The sequence below is a fragment of the Chiloscyllium plagiosum genome, unplaced genomic scaffold, assembly GCF_037043375.1.
Source record: "Chiloscyllium plagiosum isolate Xiang-an unplaced genomic scaffold, Cpla_swu_hap1 HiC_scaffold_37, whole genome shotgun sequence".
Taxonomy (NCBI): domain Eukaryota; kingdom Metazoa; phylum Chordata; class Chondrichthyes; order Orectolobiformes; family Hemiscylliidae; genus Chiloscyllium; species Chiloscyllium plagiosum.
The window spans coordinates 25,720,458-25,741,747 of NW_028270175.1; the positions used below are offsets into that span (position 1 = coordinate 25,720,458).

The 21,290-nt window shown below is 43.6% G+C and overlaps 1 protein-coding gene across 3 annotated transcripts in view; it reads right to left on the reverse strand.

Annotated features, from left to right (window-relative positions):
- clcnk (chloride voltage-gated channel K) overlaps positions 1–21,290 on the reverse strand; it is a 55,765-nt gene that overhangs the window by 6,139 nt on the left and 28,336 nt on the right. For 2 of the 3 annotated variants that reach the window (XM_087980486.1, XM_087980485.1), the window contains 8 exons: positions 20,189–20,273; positions 18,298–18,471; positions 18,036–18,105; positions 13,681–13,791; positions 12,385–12,598; positions 10,030–10,163; positions 7,656–7,753; positions 5,470–5,553 (listed from right to left, as the gene is read on the reverse strand). In XM_087980486.1, the coding sequence (XP_087836612.1) occupies positions 5,470–5,553; positions 7,656–7,753; positions 10,030–10,163; positions 12,385–12,598; positions 13,681–13,791; positions 18,036–18,105; positions 18,298–18,471; positions 20,189–20,273 (970 nt within the window). Of the gene's footprint in view, positions 1–5,469; positions 5,554–7,655; positions 7,754–10,029; positions 10,164–12,358; positions 12,599–13,680; positions 13,792–18,035; positions 18,106–18,297; positions 18,472–20,188; positions 20,274–21,290 lie in introns of those variants that run through there. The other variant, XR_015753466.1, reaches the window with a different exon arrangement.

The window sequence follows — 21,290 nt, forward strand, 5'->3', positions numbered from 1 at the left end:
CATCCCCGATTTTTTTATTGAATTCAAATTTCCATCATCTTCCCTGGCAGGATTTGAACCCAAGATTCAGAACATTGCCTGGCTTTCTGGTTTAGTGATAATACCACTAGACCATTGCCTCCATTGCTACACTTGTCTCTAATAAAATGGCCCACAGCCAGGGAACAAGGGCACCAGCTGGTCAGGTTAATTTTCATCCTGAATTGTGTCTAATCCTGGTCTCAGTGGAGTCTGAAAGCTCACTCCATACAGTCTAAATTAGAATCCACAAACAGCTCTCATTTATATCCAGCAAAGAACAGGGAACTGCCCAGTCTAGTACAGAACTGACAAGATTTACAACTGATCAGGAGTGATTCCACAATCCAGGCTCCGTTAATAAACTAAAAAAATGGCAAAGGAATTGCCCGCAAACATTCATCACACAATTTCCCAAACCGGTCATATGGTCACAGACAACATCTCGCTGTAAGTCCGGGCATGGGATTGACTCTATCAATATTGTAAGCTTTCAGTTCGTCGGGAGTACAGTTCCAAGATTGCTGGCAACCATCCAGTTCTTTCTCCAGGTGAGGCCATCTTCGTGGCAGCTTACTTAATGAATGTGGGTGGGCTTTTCGAGCTGTATCTCAGCTTGCGATCTGTCCCCCCTATAGGTGCACTGAAGAGTAACCACTGAACTCCCAATGATGAACACTGCCTGAATCTTTCACTCTAGGGAGTCCAGAGACTGCTTGGAGTTACACAGTAATTAGGGCACAGGAAATGGCCTTTTGGCTCAATGTGTCCATGCTAAACACCTTTAACACCATTGTCATTTCCCTGGATGAAATGACTTAAATCAGTGCAGATCAAGCATTGATTCTTTTCCACCACCAGGTTACTCGCTAAATAACCGCTCTGTACTCTGAAGGTTCAAGACTTCAATTGTCAAAATAAATAGATTTTTACAAAATCTGCTTTTTAAATCTCTAATCTTTCCTACCAGTTACCATAGTCCCATTTATAAATGTGATTTGGATATGTATCAGCAGTGTTTTAAAATGACCAGATTACTCATTGTCTGCTGAATTGAAACTTAGATTAGACGCCCTCCAGTGTGGAAACAGACCCTTCAGCCCAGCAAGTCCACACCAACCCACTGAAGAGTAACCCACCCAGACCCATTTCCCTCTGACTAATGCAGCTAACACTATGGGCAACTTAGCATGGCCAATTCACCTGGCCTACACATCTTTGGACTGTGGGAGGAAACCCATGTAGATACTGCGAGAATGTACAAACTCCACACAGAGAGTCCCCCAAGGCTGCAATTGAACCTGGGACCCTGGTGCTGTGAGGTAGCAGTGCTAACCACTGAGCCACCATACCATCCCATGTTAGGAGTTCCGGGCTTTCAGTTCTTGCCTATTGGTACTGCGTGACAGTTTGATCTCTCAAGACACTACACACCCATAGTGTGAGAGTGCCCTGGCATGCAATCCCTTTGCTCAGAGCTGCTGTGTTTAAACAGTGGACCAGGTCAGAGCAATTGCAATTTGTGCTTCCACCTCCATGCAGCAGTCTGTAATCAAATTAATGGCTACACAGGACCACAACATGAAATCTCTGACATTCCATCGTAAATCAGCATTACATTAGCAAACTTATTCAAAGCAGCTACAGAGGCTGGCATGAAAATTATACACGGGTACAGTTAGCAATGATTCTCTAAGCGTGCACTTATACACATTGTTAGGTCACGTAGAGGAACATTACATTGCATCTGATCCTGAACATGCCTGATTAACGCTGATGGAGAAAGTGAGGACTACAGATGCTGGAAACCAGAGTTGAAAAATGTGATGCTGGAAAAACACAGCAGGCCAGGCAGCAGCCGAAGAGCAGGAGAATCGACGTTTCGGGCATAAGCCCTTCTTCAGGAATGAGGCTGGTGTGCCAGGCGGGCTGAGATAAAAGGTATGGGGGAGGGGATTTGGGTGAGGGGCACTGGGAATAAGATAGATGGAAGGAGGTGAGGATGAGGGTGATAGGCAGGAGAGGGAGTGGGGGCGGAGAGGTCGGGAAGAAGATTGCAGGTCAAGAGGGTGCTGCTGAATCCGGGGGTTGGGACTGAGATAAGGTGGGGGTTGGGGAAATGAGGAAGCTGGAGAAATCTACATTCATCCCGTGTGTTTGGAGGGTTCCTAGGCGGAAGATGAGGCGCTCTTCCTCCAGGCGTCATGTGGTCAGGGTCTGGCAATGGAGGAGACCAAGGACCTGCATGTCCTTGGCGGAGTGGGAGGGGGAGTTAAAGTGTTCAGCCACGGGACGGTTGGGTTGGTTGGTGCGGGTGTCCCAGAGGTGTTCCCTGAAACGTTCCGCAAGTAGGCGGCCTGTCTCCCCAATGTAGAGGAGACCACATCGGGTGCAACGGATACAGTAAATGATGTGTGTGGAGGTGCAGGTGAATTTGCAATGGATATGGAAGGATCCCTTGGGGCCTTGGAGGGAGGTGAGGGGGGAGGTGTGGGCGCAAGTTTTGCACTTCTTGCGATTACAGGGGAAGGTGCCGGGAGTGGAGGTGGGGTTGGTGGGGGGTGTGGACCTGACGAGGGAATCGCGGAGGGAGTGGTCTCTCCTGAATGCTGATAGGGGAGGGGAGGGAAATATATCCCTGACGGTGGGGTCTGTTTGGAGGTGGCTGAAATGACGTAGGATGATACGATGTATCCGGAGGTTGGTGGGGTGGTAGGTGAGGACCAGTGGGGTTCTGTCCTGGTGGCGGTTGGAGGGGCGGGGCTCAAGGGCGGAGGAGCGGGAAGTGGAAGAGATGCGGTGGAGGGCATCGTCGACCACGTCGGAGGGGAAATTGCGGTCTTTGAAGAAGGAGGCCATTTGGGTTGTTCGGTATTGGAACTGGTCCTCCTGGGAGCAGATGCGGCGGAGGCGAAGGAATTGGGAATATGGCATGGCGTTTTTATAGGGGGCAGGGTGGGAGGAGGTGTAATCTAGGTAGCTGTGGGAGTTGGTCGGTTTGTAGTAGACCGCAATTTCCCCTCCAACGTGGTCGATGATGCTCTCCACCGCATCTCCTCCACTTCCCGCACCTCCGTCCTTGAGCCCCGCCCCTCCAATCGCCACCAGGACAGAACCCCACTGGTCCTCACCTTCCACCCCACCAACCTCCGGATACATCGTATCATCCTACGTCATTTCCGCCACCTCCAAACAGACCCCACCACCAGGGATATATTTCCCTACCCACCCCTATCAGCGTTCCGGAGAGACCACTCCCTCCGTGACTCCCTCGTCTGGTCCACATCCCCCACCAACCCAACCTCCACTCTGGCACCTTCCCCTGCAACCGCAAGAAGTGCAAAACTTGCACCCATACCTTCCCGCCTCACCTCCCTCCAAGGCCCCAATGGATCCTTCCATATCCATCGCAAATTCACCTGCATCTCCACACACATCATTTACTGTATCCGTTGCACCTGATGTGGTCTTCTCTACATTGGGGAGACAGGCCGCCGCCTACTTACGGAACCAACCAACCCAACCATCCCATGGCTGAACACTTTAACTCCCCCTCCAACTCCGCCAAGGAAATGCAGGTCCTTGGCCTCCTCCATCGCCAGTCCTGACCACACGATGCCTGGAGGAAGGGCGCCTCATCTTCCACCTAGGAACCTCCAACCACACAGGATGAATGTAGATTTCTCCAGCTTCCTCATTTCCCCTCCCCCCACCTTATCTCAGTCCCACCCCCCGGATTCAACAGTGCCCTCTTGACCTGCAATCTTCTTCCCGACCTCTCCGTCCCCACCCCCGAAGAAGGGCTTATGCCCAAAACGTCGATTCTCCTGTTCCTCAGATGCTGCCTGGTCTGCTGTGTTTTTCCAGCATCATATTTTTCAACTCTGATTAACGCTAATATTGTGTTCCAGAAAGTGGAAGAAAGTGATTAATCCCCCAGCATTGATAATCTTCATCATGTTGATCCAGGAAATACTCAGAAAATGTTGGGTGGCTTCCATGACCTCATACCAATGCAAAGCTCTTAGACTGAAATTTTGTTCTTTGGATATCAAAATTGTAGGTGTAGTGGACAGCGAAGAGGGTTACCTCAGATTACAACAGGATCTGGACCAGATGGGCCAATGGGCTGAGAAGTGGCAGATGGAGTTTAATTCAGATAAATGCGAGGTGCTGCATTCTGGGAAAGCAAATCTTAGCATGACTTATACACTTAATGGTAAGGTCCTAGAGAGTGTTGCTGAACAAAGAGAGCTTGGAGTGCAGGTTCATAGCTCGTTGAAAGTGGAGTTGCAGGTAGATAGGACAGTGAAGAAGGCGTTTGGTATGCTTTCCTTTATTGGTCAGAGTATTGAGTACAGGAGTTGGGAGGAGATGTTGCGGCTGTACAGGACATTGGTTAGGCCACTGTTGGAATATTGCATGCAATTCTGGTCTCCTTCCTATCGGAAAGATGTTGTGAAACTTGAAAGGGTTCAGAAAAGATTTACAAGGATGTTGCTAGGGTTGGAGGATTTGAGCTATTGGGAGAGGCTGAACAGGCTGGGGCTGTTTTCCCTGGAGCATTGGAGGCTGAGGGGTGACCTTATAGAGATTTACAAAATTATGAGGGTAAATAGACAAAGTCTTTTCCCTGGGATGGGGGAGTCCAGAACTAGAGGGCATAGGTTTAGGGTGAGAGGGGAAAGATATAAAAGAGACCTAAGGGGCAACTTTTTCACACAGAGGGTGGTACGTGTATGGAATGAGCTGCCAGAGGAAGTAGTGGAGGCTGGTACAATTGCAACATTTAAGAGGCATTTGGATGGGTATGGATATGAATAGGAAGGGTTTGGAGGGATATGGGCCGGGTGCTGGCAGGTGGGACTAGATTGAGTTGGGATATCTGGTCGGCATGGACGGGTTGGACGGAAGGGTCTGTTTCCGTGCTGTACATCTCTATGACTATGACTCTGTGACTATGACTTGCTTTTCGCATTGTGAAGAACCACATAGAGCACAGGCGTATGGCTGGATTTGACCCTCTATAATTGTATTTTGAAATATTCCTCACCACACATGACTCCTGTAAACTTCCGAAGTGGGCTATTCCTGTCCAACTGCTCAAGTGGGATAATAAAACCCCCATTGTATTGTGTGGAGAAGGGACAAAACTCTCCAAGCCAATATTCCTCCATTGTCTCATGCTACCCAAACTACATGTTAGCGTGTTGAATTGCTACTTATTGTATCTCACTGTGGCCAGGCATGTTTACTTAGAAAGGACTTTAAGATCTATTGGTGAGATATTTGATCAGGCACTAAGTGAATCTGTCTTTCATTTTTCTAACTAATATTAAACACACCCGACCAAAGTGAATATAATTAAAATGTGAACATGTTCAGATTGTAACTATTCAGAGCATTGTAAGTATTATCAGCTGAGCATTCCATATTCCAATGTGCATTTACCTGGTGTAACGACGTATTGGGAGACAGCTGGAAAGTTACTGGATCAATGTGGCATTTTTCCCAAATATTTATATCCACTTCTTTCTATAAAGGAAAAACATATATATTTTAGACCAATGATATCTTATAGAGAGCTGGGAATTTAGGTGAAGAGTGTGAATAGGCCAGATTTCTATTTCCCTGTATCTAATCTTGTCTGACTGTGGTTCATGGAGAAAAATCAGATGAAGAGGAGCACATCCCCATGAAGGAGCCTGAGTGAGTTAATTTAACTGGATAGAAAATCAAAGAGGGTCAATTGCACTGCTTAATTTTCAGTGTGCAGTATGAATTTTCAGTGTGCAGTATGAATTTTCAATGTACAGTATGAACTGCACAAAGGAAATTCAGTAAACCCAGATGTAAAAACAAAACTGCCCTCATGTATCTCTTAAGGGAATGGGATCATAATGACAATGTTGTTGGATGAGGCCCAGGCAAATGCTTTGGAGACAGGAGTTCAAATCTCACCCTGGGAACTGGAGGAATTTACATTCAATTAATTAATAAAGCTGTGAATAAAATCCTTCGGGGGAGGAAATTTGCTGTCTTTACCCAGACTGGCCTACATGTGACTCCTGACCTTCAGCAATGGTTAATCCTTAACTACATTCTGAAACTGCCCAGCAGGCCATTGTCAGCTACTCAATGACAATTAGGGTGAGTCATAAATGATGCTGCTGCCATGACGGCCATATCTGAAGAATGAAGAAAGGGATGACTAATTGTGGCTTGGGAGAGAGTCTCTGATCAAACCATTTTACATGGCAGATGGATTGAACAGACTATGTTAGCTAAACGGTCCTTTCTTCACTCAGAGATTTTCCTATTTCACTAATTCTACATCAATCAATAAATCATTCAGAACATTCTGTTCAAATCCTTCTTCCAAAAACCCCACACTAAAATCCAAATAAATTGTTGACGATGATTGGTTGAAATGGGTTTGGTTTTGGTCCTTTGAACTTTGAAACAGGGAAAATTGAACAAATTGTTGATACGTTAAGCGTGAGTTTTTAAAAACTTAGTTCAGTTCATTCAATGTTTTAAAATTGCGATTTTACAAAAAGAGCTTCCAGCAAAGTATATCTTTAGTGTTGTGATCATGACAGAAGGAATAATAATCAAATATTGCTATCTTCTCTTTAGCTTCATTAAAGCTTCAGTATCAGCAGTGCACAGATCCAGGCCTCATTCTGCTCCTATAGGAATCAGGTTAGCTTCTTAGCCTGTTCACGTACACATTCACTGCAATTCAGAAGTAATTTATTGCGTGTAAAGTATTTCAAGATGTTTCTGGGTGACATGATAGAGTGCATCATAAATATGAGCTTTTATTTTTCTTTCTATGTTATTTTAGCACATGCCAATTGGCTTTGCATTTCTAGATTTAAGGATTAAATTAAATATAAATGTGCATCATAAAAATGTGTAAGAGAACCTTCAGTTAATGTACAAACAGGTCTCACTAATATTATCTATTCAGGTTTATTTCAGAGTGTGCAGTATACAAACAGAGTGAAAACACAGCCAGAATCAGTTGCAGCACAGAGTTTAGATCTTTGAAATAAAGAATAATGAACATTATAAAAACTACATTTTAGACTCATGTGCTTTCCATTTCAAACAAATAAATCATTGACCTGCTGGGCAGTCAGTATGCTTGCTAAAGTTTATTTTTAGAATTTAAGTCTTAAATACTAACACATTCAAACCTTCCTTTTAATCTACCCAAGTGCTGAGGTCTTTCAAAGATATTGCTGATCCTTGCTGAACCATGATTAGGGTTCAACAAAATATACTATTTTACGATCGAGTGCATTGTTACAGAACGATAAATAATGCATCACCAAAGAGGGCCATGAGTCTTTGGAACTCTCTTCCCCAGAGAGCAGGGGGCAGGGGGGAGTCATTGATTGTTCTTAAGGCAGAGTTGGACAAATTCTTCACTAAAAATTGAGAGTCAAAGGTTTTGAGGGATAAGTAGGAATGTGGAGCTGGGCGCAGCATCAAGTCAGCCATGACCAGATTGAATGGCAGAGCAAACAAAAGGGGACAAATGTTTTTCTCCTGCTCCAAATTCTTTTGTTTGAATGGTTCTTTGAGGTCTTCTGGCCCATTGTGCCTGCGATCAGTAGTTTGCTCACCTGATGTGTTTTTTCCTTTTGGTCCTCCTCTTTCCTGTGAGCCTGAAGTAGTTTGATAACCTCATTCCTTTGAACTGACCCCACTAGCACCATGGATTCTGTTAACAGAGAGAGAACCTCTGATGATATGTGAGGACAAAATACATTCATGTACCATGACAGTTAAAAAACCATTCTCTGTAAGCTTCCACATGGGACTTTTAAAGTAATATTAAAGTAATTATTAAAAATGTAAAAACTTCTGTTTTCTAAATAAGATGGGAGACTGTCAGTTCTAGATTCTTATTCTTATGGGGGACAGGTAATCAGCAGTGTCAGAGCTGATGGCGTGAGAGTTGTAATAAAACTAATCAGGAATCATATGCCTTGAGTAGTAAGAATCAATTTGACAGGTTAAAATATAAACAAAGCTTAGTAATTAATTATCAGTCATCATCTAAATGCTCTCCTAATCTGCAAACCAATCAGCACTCTCTGTTCATATCGTATAAATGTTATTTTCCTTTTATATTGATATTTCCCTTAAATTGTCCTGATGAGGGCAAAATAAAAAGTTTTGAAAAAAAAACTGTCTTTTTTACTGCATTATTCAAGCTCTGTACTATCAAATAACTATTTGATATGGAAAAACAAATTTCACTTGAATTTAAATTGCAAGAGAAGGACAAGGGGATATGGACTGACATAAACAATAAGAAATTTGAGGACAAATGGACCATTTTGCCCCTCAAGTCTCTCTTTATTCAATAAGATCATCTTCTGCCACTTTCCTGCCCATTTTCCATCTTCTTTGATTCCTCAAGAGCCAAAAAAATCTGTCCATTGTGTTTCTTCAGTCAGAGGGATCAATGAATGAAATGTACACCTTGGCAGAATGATATTTAATCATCATATAATGATAGGAATTATTTAACAGTCAATGCCAAACAAGTGAAAGCTTGCGCTGGGTGGATGCCTTACATTTGGATTTTCTCATCTGTAAATAACACTGATATTTGAATTATTCACCAGAATAAAAATCAAGTAGATCTCCTACAATCTCTTCTTTTCCAAAGAAATCAAACACTGCTCGCAAGTTAAATTCCTGAAACCTGGAAGCCACCTTTTTTCTCATCACTCCTGTTGTCCTTAGAACTTAGTAATGTTATTTCTATGATTAGATAAACAGCTCTGAACACAGTGTTGTATTAGGCATCTAACACCTTATACAGCATCAATACATCTTCTTAGGTTGTACAGCTAGAAGCTTTCAACTGCAGCAAGATTGCAGGGTGACTTTTAAAAAAAACTTCATGGGATGTAGACACTGCTTGCTAGGCCACCATTTATTGCTCATTCCTAAATGCCCTCCCAAAGATGGTGGTGAGCTGCTTTCTTGTATTATTGCAGTCCTTGGAGTGTGGGCATACCCACAGTGCTCTGTGGGAAGGGAGTTAAAGGATTTTGACTCTCTGGCAGTGAAGGAAGGGGGACATATTTCATTATCAATTAAACTTGCAGTGGTGGTGACCCCATGCAGCTGCTGATCTTGTTCTTCTAGGTCACAGGTTTGGAAGGTGTGGTCAGCTTTGGTAAATTCCAGCAGTGCATCTTGTAAAAGGTACACACTGTGCCACTTTGTAGTTGTGGAAGGGTGTGGTTGTTGAAGGTGCTAGATGGTATATCAATTAAGTAGGCTGCTTTTCCTTGGATGGTCTTGAATCTATTGGGTGTTGCTGGAATTTCACTCATGCAGGCAAGTAGAGAGTATTCCATCACATTCTTCACTTGAGCCCTGTGGATGGGTGGACAGGTTTTGGGGAAACAGGAAGTGAGTCACTTGCCTCACAACTCATAGTCACTGCTGTTGTAGTTAAAGTAGGTACAGAGGAACCTCATTTATCCGAAGGGCAGGGAATATTTCATTCAGTTAATCGAATGCCAGATAATCAATGCCGGATAACATAGTCAGCCAAGCATCAGGACCTTGCGATCTTGTTCGGATAATCTGAAATTCAGTTAATTGAATGCCAGATAATTGAGCTTCCTCTGTATATGGCTCATCCTATTCAGTTTATGGTCAATGGTAACCCAAGAATGTTGATAGTGGGGGATTCAGTGATGCCATTAATGATCATTGCCTGGCACTTGAGTGGCACACATGTCATTTGTCACTTCTCAGTTGGATATGGTCTAGGGCATGCCAATTGATACAGTTAACTACTTTGTTCAATCTTAAATGGACGTTATCAGAAATCAGCACCAGAGTTGTCTAATACAAATGATACTGGCCCCAAGTTCAAACCACCATGAAATCCATCATGAAAATTAGCCAAAGGCAGTTTAGTGAATGTTTATGACAAGGGACATCTTGCATAATTCTTGAGGTAAGTACCTGCATTCTCTACAACAGGATACACATCATCAGAACGCGAGGTCACCAGTCGCAGGATATCAGTGTAGCTGAATCTTTTGTTCAAACATGTGATATTGGTGTTCATGAACTCTTCCACTGTCACATCATAAGCACTGAAAAATAGATCAACACCAAATAAGCAGAACAGCAAGATTCAGTCGGAGAGTGCGCCACTAAAGGAAACAAGGTAAAGCTGTAAACTAATGTCTGCTCAGAGGTCTATAGAAATTGTTAAGGCAAGTATCTCAGAAATGTTTGATTTAGACACAATTCTTTTGCTTTATATCATTACATATTTTTCTTTCACTTTGGGGGATAGTGGACAAGTATTGGCAGGAAAAATTGGCTCATTCTCAAACTGTTGAAGCAAATCATGAATGTTCCTTGGGTGGCCAACAATGAGACTTGAACGGCTGAAGGAAGTAGGGGCACTACTTATCAAGCCACAAGACTACGGCAGAAAAATAATGCTTTTGGTTTGAAATTTGAGGGTAATTTAGCTCCCCCCAGAAAAGTGGGTTTGTGTTGGGTGGGATGTTAAAATTTAAACCATCTCAAACTGGAACCCATCACCTCTCAAAACCACCCACATCTATATTTAGCCAGTGTGGGAGGGAGGATCACCTACCAACCTGCGCCCAGGAAATGGATTGTGTTATGGACTAGGCCAGACCACTCAAAACATTCTTGAGCAGGCAATCCTGACCATAGCTTTGCAATTTGTTTCAGTAAGTGTACAGAAAATTACCCGGAGTGAGGTAATTAGGTTGAGTACCAGGTTTTAAAACAGACACAAATTTATTCACAAAATTACACAAGGAAACATAAAGAACAGATTAAAGAACCTCTACAGAACTCGGTCTATCCAAACTAGACTTAATTATGGTGTTCCGAATATACACCACAGTTTCAATAAGCAAACCTCCTTAAAACACAGTAAAATAAGATGGAACAGATGCTTACAGGTTGAAGTTAGAAGGGCAGAAAGAGAGAGAGCCTGTTCACACAGTCCACTGCTGAAGTACTAACTAGTTCTAGATTGAACTGCTCAGTTAGAGAGCTGACCACTCTCCTTTCATTATACAGGTCACTGCTAAAACATGACAACTTTGACCTGAAGTCTCATCTATTTACATATAAACAAACAGGCCTCTCAATACCCTTTAATCTCTGTACCAAATCAGTCTAATCGGAAATGGGAGCACTTACAATCCCTTTGAAAAAAACCAAGGACATAGTGTCCTTGAGAAAAGGAACAGCTTTTAGAAAAAAAAAACAGTTTTGTGACAATTGGTTATATAAGTACTATAATGTGTCTGTATTCTGATAATTAATCCAGTTTCACCTCAGGAAACCTATTGAGTACATGGATATAATAATGGCTTTGAGGAAAATGTAAGTGTCTTTACAGCACTGCTTATGGGCCAAGAGGAGCAGTATAGATTCCTTTCAGTCCACCTTCTTCCTTGAACACACTTTGGAATTGGAGATCGAATGACTCCATTCCAACCCTCCCTCAATCCACAGCCTGGAATCAGCAACCATCTCCAATCCTGTCAAGACCCAGATCCCATACACCAGTGTCCCACTATCACTAACCAAGCTGCAGGCCCATGACCTGATTCTAGCCGTGGCCCGTTCCAGAGTATTCCCTACTTGTCCGGGAGTCAAACACATCAGTCAGATTGATCAACAAACGTGCTCGAGAAAAGATGCAGAGCTTGAAAAAACAGCTGAATGGTGCGTCAGGTTCTGAAACTTCCAGCTAAACCCCTCCCCGGCCACTGGGTTCACAAAAGCCACCCCAGAAAATACAGCAGGGCCTCCCTAACTGGGGAGTGGGGTCACAAACTCAGAAGCAGCAATGGCTACTGTAGACGTCCCACTCTCTGAGTGCTAACAGTTACATGGTCCCTTTAAGTTTAAGACATTTAATACATTTAAATACATTTAAAGTTCACGGTTCTTTTTATCATTTCATCACCTGACTGCCTGATCCTAAAGGCCAAGAAAAATTATGAGAAAGGATAGGTCATGAACAAAGTGGGTTAAACGGCTCTCCCAGTCCCTCATCTCCTCCCCTACCCCCTTCATCCTTCCACCACACAGTCCCATATTCCTTGCCACTGTATCTGTCCCTCCCACAGGCTCCCCCTTCTCCCCTGCCATGCTTACAGGTCTGGATGTGTAGCCAGTGATTTTTAGACACCAAACTGGGGTTGCAATGGGATACTCTAAAATATCGAGACCCTTCAATCATGTTGCTACGACAAACCACCACCCCCATCAGATGGCCCCCTTCACCAACCTGCTGGCATTAGGGGTGATACCAACCCAGTCACACTGCTCCGGATTCTGGGTAAATATGGCAGCTTCTTCACAATGATGGTCCCGTCATAGAAGGAAGGTTGGAATTTCTGCGCTATGGCGTTCGCTACAAGTACAGCCAATAGAACAGGTAAGAAATGTTCCATCTGCCCAGTCAGCTCAAAGACCAACAGCGCTGTGGACAGCGTATGAGTCACAGCTCCAGAAAACGCTGCTGCTCCTGCCAAGACAAAAAGGAAGACTTCACATTCCTTGAACTTACAGTGGAGAAAGGTTACAATAGCCCGTAGGTTACAATAGCCCGAAACAGAACATTCATTGCCTGAAAAGATATACCTAAGATGTGAGCAAAGTATCACTTGGGTGCCATAATGATATTCCTTGTTATAAGATATTGCAACAGGAAGATGTAATGTGTTTGGAAGCATAATGAGGGAGGGATGCTACAGTCTAGAGTAGAAGTACTCCAATGTTTAACTTTCTATTTTCCTAATTTATACGATGAAGAACTGTAATGTAAGCCTTTGAGCTTTTTTCTTTATTTCGCTATTTTTGTACCTAACCTATTCTAGATTTATAACTAGGTATCTTTGTACCTAAGGTGAAAGTGAGGACTGCAGATGCTGGAGATTAGAGTCGAAGGAGTGTGGTGCTGGAAAAGCACAGCAGGACGGGGAGCATCCAAGGAGCAAGAAAATCGACGTTTCAGGTAAAATTCCTGATGAAGGGCTTTTGCCCGGACATCGATTTTCCTGCTCCTTGGATGCTGCCTGACCTGACGTGCTTTTCCAGCACCACACTCTTGACCTTTGTACCTAAGTTGGCACAGTGTGCAGTGACTTTTATACTTTTCACTGGACTCCTGTACTTTTGTACTTGAGTGCACATGACAATAAAACCTAATTCTAATTCATCCAAGGGAATTATTATTCAGCAGTTTGGTAGGGCAGCCGAGTCCTCTGACTGAGCAGCTACAAACAGGGCAACACAACAATGCATTGGGAAGGTTTACTGCAATAAGACCACTAGATATAGGAGTTAGGCCATTCAGCCCATCGAGTCTGCTGCACCATTCAATCATGGCTGGAGGTAGCTGTACACAAATAACAGCATGAGCCCTGCAGAATACATCATGAGACTTGTATTTTTAGTTAACCTACTCTAGTCCAGGAGTTGTTGGGTCTTGAACCAGGACCTTCTAGCCCAGAGATAGGCGCAGTACTACTATACCTGGTGAGACATGTAAGACAAGCTGACAATATAGAAGCATATTTAGGAAATGTGTGACCAGCACATACTTACCTGCAAGGGCATACCCCCCAGGAATTATTGGGTTCAGGACTCCTTCAGATTTGATGCCATTAGGAAATATAAGAGCCATAACTTCTCCAGCTAAGCGACCAATAACAGCCCCTAAAGAGTACAAAATGCTGAAGATAAATGTCAGGGCTTTATAACACATTGTTTATAGAAGAAAATAAATCACAGATTTAAAGTTCTCCTGAGCCAGTTTTTATGTGGTCCCCATGTGCAACCATCCTGGAGTAGGGCCCATGTGCTCCATCTGTAATCTCTCGGGAGGGAAGCTGCGCATCGCCCCATCTACAATTAACCTCAAGATCAGACTCTCCATCCATTCGATTATAGTCAACTAGGGACAGATTACAAACCCTCCCTTTCTATAAACTAAATAGCCATCTGTTCATCACTGATGTTTTTCACAGCGGAAGTAATTCCTGAAATGACATAATGATTTCACTCCAGACTACGCGCGAAGTGGAGACACTCAATCCAGGCTGATGCCACATTACAGAATTACAGAAGTATTACAGTGCAGATGGAGACCACCTGATCTATTGGGTTTGGTTAGCTCAGTACACTGGACAGCTGGCTTACAATGGCGAATGATACCAACATCCTGCATCAGCTGAGGTTACAAGGATAGACTGTCCTTCTCAACCTTGCCCCTCGTAGTGAGGCATGGTGACCCTCAGGTTAAACCACACACCAACTGCGTGCATCTCTCTCTCTCTCATGAGAGAACAGCCTAAGGTCTGTTACTGCATTACTCTATAATGTGGTGTGCAGAACTCCAGCTGAGGTCTCACAAGTCCCATATCACATGTGGGTGGCACAGTGCCTCAGTGTTAGCACTGTTGCCTCACAGCTCCAGGGACCTGGGTTTAGATTAGATTAGATTACATTACAGTGTGGAAACAGGCCCTTCGGCCCAACAAGTCCACACCGACCCGCCGAAGCGAAACCCACCCATACCCCTACATTTACCCCATACCTAACACTACGGGCAATTTAGCATGGCCAATTCACCTGACCCTGCACATCTTTGGACTGTGGGAGGAAACCGGAGCACCCGGAGGAAACCCACGCAGACACGGGGAGAACGTGCAAACTCCACACAGTCAGTTTAATTCCAGTCTCAGGTGACTGGATGTGTAGAGTTTGTGTACTCTCCCAATGTCTGTGTAGGTTTCCTCCAGGCATTCCGGTTTCACCCCCACAGTCCAAAGATGTGTGTGTTAGGTGGACTGCCTTGCCAAATTGTCCATGGATGTGCAGGCTAAGTGGATTAACCATTAGAAATGCAGGGTGACATGCATGGGTAGGGGAGTGGGGTGCTCTTTGGAAGATCGGTCTGGGCTTGATGGGCTGAATGGCCTGCTTCCACACTGTAAGGATTCTATGACACATCCTACACTGACTATTCAATGAAGGTTAAGATATATTGCCACTGTCCTGCCTCTTCGCCATGCACAGTGTTTCTGTTCAAATCATCATCCAATGGCCTCTCGAATGCTTCAGTTGATCCTGTGCTCCATTTGCAAATAAATCCATGCTCCCTCATTCTCAATCCATTTATGAGAGCGAGCTATTTGTCCCCATCTACCCCAGACTCCTCTTGATCCTGAAAGGGTCTATCAGATCCCTTCTTAGTCTTCTTCTCTCCAAAGTGAACGGTCCCAACTTCTCCAGTCTATCCTCATCACTGAAGTTTCTCATCCCTGAACCATTCTTGTAAATTCCTTCTGCAATCTGTCCAATGTGTTCATATCTTTCCTATAATGTGACACGCAGAACCGTACACCGTGTCCCAGCTGAGATCTAGCAAGTAGCTTGTTTAAGTTCATCACCATCCCATTGGCTTTTATACTCTATGCCCCTATTCATAAAATTCAGGATACTGATTACTTTATGAAATTCTCTCTATATGTCCTGCCACCTTCAATGATGTGCACATGTAAGCACCAGGTCCATCTACTCCTCTACTCCCTGAGTATTGTATTCCCTCTTTTACCTTGTTTGTTCATGTTCTTCCTACTATAATGTCCATCTTATACTACTCTGCATTGAACTTAACTGTCACTTATCTGCTTTTTGCACCAACTTGCCTATGTCCTTTTTGAGTTTTACACTGTCCACCTCACAGTTTACAATGTTTCCAAATTTTAAATCCTCTGCAAATCCTAAAGGATTGAAGAAACTTGAAAGGGTTAAAGGAGTTCTTTCCAAATCTATTTTCCTACTGTGACACCATTTTGAGGCTTCAAAATTATCCTGGCCCTCAGTGAGAACCGTGAAGATGTGGGGTGAGACATTGAGGGTATGGCAATAATGGGGAGAGTCTGTGAAATCAGGTGCTGGGAAAGTGTGGGGCTGCAGGTGGGTGAGGAAGGGAGAGCCTGTGAGCCTGTCATAGAGTCATACAGCACAGAAACAGACCCTTCAGCCTAATTCATCCATGCCGATCAGGTACCCTAAACTGAACTAGTCCCATCTGCCTGCGTTTGGCCCATATCCCTTTAAACCTCATGTACTTGTCAGAATGTCTTTTAAAAGTTGTAATTGTATCCGCCCTCTACTCCTTCCTCTGGCAACTCATTCCATACATGCACCACACTCTGTGTGAAAACGTTGCCCCTCAGGACACAGCTGCAATAACTTAATCAGAGCTCCATAACAGCCTCAGAGTTCGAGAGCCCATTTGGGATCCTGAAGCCCTGGGTTAAAACAATGTCCATCACAATGCAGGATAATGTCTTAATTACACATAAATAAACTAAACTGATTCATTCCACTTGCAGGAGGCGATGCTAGAATTGTATAAAACACTGATTCGGCCATAGCTAGGGTATTACTCATAGTGCTGGTCACTGCATTATAGGAAGGATGTGATCAAACTGATGAGCAAACAGAGAAGATTTAAAGATATCTACCAGACCTGGAGAATTTTGGCTGTGAGTAAAAGATTGGATAAATTGTATTCTTTGGAACAGAGGAGGCTGAGGGGAGATTTAATCGAATTGAACAAAATGATGAGGGACCTAGACAGGATGGTTAGGAAAGACCGAGTTCCCTCAGAAATGAAGTTAATAACCAGAAAGCCTAGTTTTAAAATAATTGACAAAAGGATTAAAGGGGTATCAGGGAGAATTGTTCACTCAATGTGGCCTGGGATTCTGTCTCACTGGGACTCACTGCCTGAGAGGGTAGCAGAGGCAGAAACACACAAAACATATTTTTAAAAAAACTATTTGCTTATGCAAGGCTTTAAAAAAAAGTTATATTTTATTCATGGGATGTGGGCAATGCTGAATGGTTCAGCATTTATTGCCTATCCCTCATTGCCCTTCCGAAGGGTGTGGGATTGCCTTGTTGAACTGCTGCAGTCCATTTGGTGTAAGTATGCTATTAGGCAGGAGTTCCTGGGATTTGCCATAATGACACTGATGGAATGGCAACATATTTCTGAGTCAGGATGGTGAGAGGCCTGCAGGTGAAGTTGTAGATGGAGGTGCCCTTGTCCTTCTAGATGGTAGTGCTCATGGGTTAGGAAGGTACTGTCAAAGGAGTCTTGGTGAGTTGCTACAGTGCATCTTGCAGATGGTACACATTTCTGCTACTCAAGGCCAATGCTGGAGGGAGTGAATGCGTGTGGATAGGGGAGCCATCAAGGAGGCTACTTTGTCCTAGAGCTTGAGCTTCTTGAATGTTCTTGGAGCTGTACGAATCCAGGCAAGTGGGACATATTCCATCAGCCCCTTGCAAGAGGAGAGGTAGAGTGGTGAACTTGGCTGGAATGCTGTCTCTCAGCCAAGCGTGGAGACAATGGACCAAAGGTCTTCACTGCCTCCTTGTATTTTTTTTTCCTTTATTTGTTCATGGAATGTGGTCTTCACTGGCTAGGCTGGCATATACTGCCCATCCCTAATGACTTAAAGGGCATTACTGTGGGCCTGGAGTCACATGCAGGTAAGGATGGCAGGTTCCTTCTCTAAAGGACATTAGTGAACCAGATGAGTTTTTCAACTGTGGATTCAAGGTCATCATTAGACCCTTAACTCCAAATTTTAAAAAAATTTAATTGAAATTCCACCATCTGCCGTGGTGGTTTTCGAACCCGTGTCCCCAGGACATCATCAGGTCTCTGGATTAATAGTCCATCCTAGGCCATCCCCTCCCCCCTGCCATGAATTTTCTGCGTGTTTGAATTGTAAATGCATTAGCTGTTTATTAAAGAAAACTTCAGGTTCTGATTCAATGGTTTTAAGTTTCCAACTGCTTTTAAATTTTAAAGATTTGATTTTAGAGCCTTTCTCTGTTGTTTGTATTGAAGATGAAAATTTATTTCCTGAGCTTACCATATATAAGAACAGGCATGAAGTATCCAGCAGGCATTGGCATGGTGGTCGCAAGGATCAGCATCCAAAACTAGAGGTAAAGGGGAAACAATGCAAAGTCAGTCTAGCATGAAACCTTGAACATGTTGCTGTTTCCTGTAATATACACATGGCTATGTGAGACTATTCATAACTGCACACATTGCGGTGGCCCCCTGGACATTAAATTACTGCAACTCATTGTGGTCAGCGATTAATGGCTTATTTTAAGGCTGGGCCTTACCTTCATGAAGAGGAAGAAGAGAAGCGTGCCAAAAAAAGTGAAGGTTGGGTGGCACCATTCAATCCAGAGATTGTCTGGATCTACTCTTGCCTGGATGTTGAGTGTTGCATTCTGGGACAGCACACCCCAGGACCGGTGATCGAAGAGTGAAGAGAGAAGCTCCTTCATAGTGAGCTACATCAAGGGAAACAACACACAGTCAGAGATCATCCCTTCTATACCAGAGTCATTCATTCATTTCCCTTTGATAGAATTGTTGTGGAAGTTAGGTCATTCCATTTGATATGTTGTTTACTTGTTGCTTCAGTTTCCTTCCTTGAGAACTTTGTCCCATTGACACCTTCACTGAAGTTTGGTTCCAGGTGCTACTGCCTCTCAAGTACCACTTCCAAAACATCAATCATATGAGGATCTTAATTAACTACCTCCAATTATATGGAGAATATAACAACTGTGCCCCTTTGTATCCCTGCAGTTCACATGCATGCACTTCCACTATCAATCACAGAGTGCAAGAGAATCGCGACGTGCTGATGTTACGTAGCACCTACAACCTCACAAAGAGGCTCATCTGAAAGTATTTGATGATCCCTTTGTGAATAAAGCTGTGTGCCTCTCCTGCCTCGTGTGCACATTCAGATCCACAAGGTTAAAGAAGGTCAGAAGCTTGAGTTCACAAGTAGAGCCGCTACAGCTAAATGGGAACACAGGAACAGGAGTAGGCCATTCAGCCCCTCGAACCTGTTCCACCATTCAATGAGACCATGGCTGATCTGTGGCCTAACTCCATATACCTGCCTTTGGCCCATATCCCTGAATATCTTTAACAAAATCCGTGGTGTGGGCTGACTTCCATCGCAATCTCCCTACTCTGCAGGTAACCCATATATACTCTGTTAACAACCACATTCACACCCTCAACAAGACAGCACCTGTAACACTGAGAAGAAGGGAAACCTGTGGCTGAAGAGTGGAAAATCTCCAACAAGGCAGAACATTACTGCTTTGGTGGATCAATGATTCAAACTTTATGACTAAACTGCTTCTATTAATACCAGACCCCTTTCTATGTCCAAGGCTCAACACCATTGTTATTCCAGTATTGATGTGCTAACAAGATGGTGGGAGCTGGGAAGCAGGCATCTTGTGTGTTTGGAGTTACAGATTAAAGGCAGTTTGGTTTCAATAACATAGCATCTGGTCCAATGGGCAGAGGAATGTCTATTGTAGAAGGGCAGAATCTACAATGAGTCAGGTAGAAAGTAAGTTTCAGTATTCTCTAACTGACCAGCAATGTGTGTTTCCCTGAGCCTTTTCCTAATCTAGTTAGTGTAAAAGTCACCCTCAGAGTCATGTGGTGGTGTCACCTTTGGCTGAAGAAACAAAAAGGTCAGTATCTGTGCTGTTACGTAACCTGGACGTGACATGGAGCCTGATTACAAGGTTGAAAGACGCTCTTTGATCTCCCTGAAACCTGTTGGCCTTTCAGACCAAGGAAGTTGACCTCAACTGAGTGCTGCAGATTGGCACATTCCAAGGTCCAGGACTATGTGCTGAGGGATGCAGTAAAGCTTGGGGCAGCTGCTGCCAAGGTGCAGTGGGGAAAGACCACTGTCTGAGGCGTACCCGCTGAAGTTAAATGGGGGTCTGTTCAGTTATCAGACCCTTCCAGTGCCTCAAATGCATATAAATATATTCTGGTTCAAATGAGAGAGGCCTTTGGTTTGTTTGGACAGGGTCAAACTCCAGTGTTTGTTTCCTTGATATGCTACTGTGTGACTATGTGCATGTGTATATATATATATGGGAAGATAATTTTTACAAATGTAGTATACTTTGAAATAAATAAAAGGAAAACGCTGGAAAATGCTTTGTGTTCAGAAATACTTACTCTGCATGCCATGAACTGACCCAGACTGCCAGGGAAGGTGATAGATGCCAACAGTAAGGTGACAAGTCCAGAGTACACTGCCTTCCTATTGATAGAACAGTTTTCAGATATTAGCTAATGCTTTATTCGTTAATCCAAAAAGATTTGAACAATTATATGATTAGCTCAACCAAACACCAATTCAGTCACTTTCCTGAGAATGGTGCAAGTAAACAGAAAGGAATTAATGATCTGTCAGTGAATTATTTTTCACAGTATATTGTTGCATGTTAATGAACATTTTGACATCACTGTATTGTTAAGTAATGAACCTTTTACTCTCACTGCAGCTGCCAATTAATGAACACTGAAAGACAACAGTCTGATTCGCACCATTGATTTGTTTGGAAACATTTCAAGTTTCAGTGTAATACAAGTAAGTCAATATAGCGTACCAGCTGAGCTAGCACAGAAATCCAATGGATTCTCTTCCTTCTTACAGATAGGGAGTTTGTCACGTTCCCCATACTCTGTGCTGAAATGTGTTAATTTCATTCCAAAATGATTGAAACTATATTTTTAAAATTTATTCATTTGTGGGGTGTGGGTGTCGCTGGCTGGCCTGTATTTATTGCCCATCCCTAGTTGCCCTTGAGAAGGTGATGGTGAGCTGCCTTCTTGAACCGCTGCAGTCCACCTGCTGTGTATTGACTCACAATGTTATTAGGGAGGGAATTCCAGAATTTTGACTCAGTGACAGTGAAGAAACAGCGATGATTTCCAAGTAAGGATGTTGATTGGATTGGAGGGAAACTTGAAGGTGGTGGTGTTATCATATATCTGCTGCCCTTGCCTTTCTAAGTGAATGTGGTTATAGTTTTGGAAGGAGCTAGCTGAGGATCTTTGGTGAATTTCGGCAGTGCTTCTTTTAGGTAGTAAACACTGCCGTTATTGAGCGTCAGTGGTGGAGGGAGTGGACGTGGTGCCAATCAATCAGGCTGTGTCGTCCTGAATGATGTCAAGCTTCTTGAGTGTTGTTGGTGCTGCACTCATCCAGGCAAGTGGGAAGAATTCCAACACATTCCTGATTTGTGCATTGTGGATAGTGAACAGGCTCTGGGGA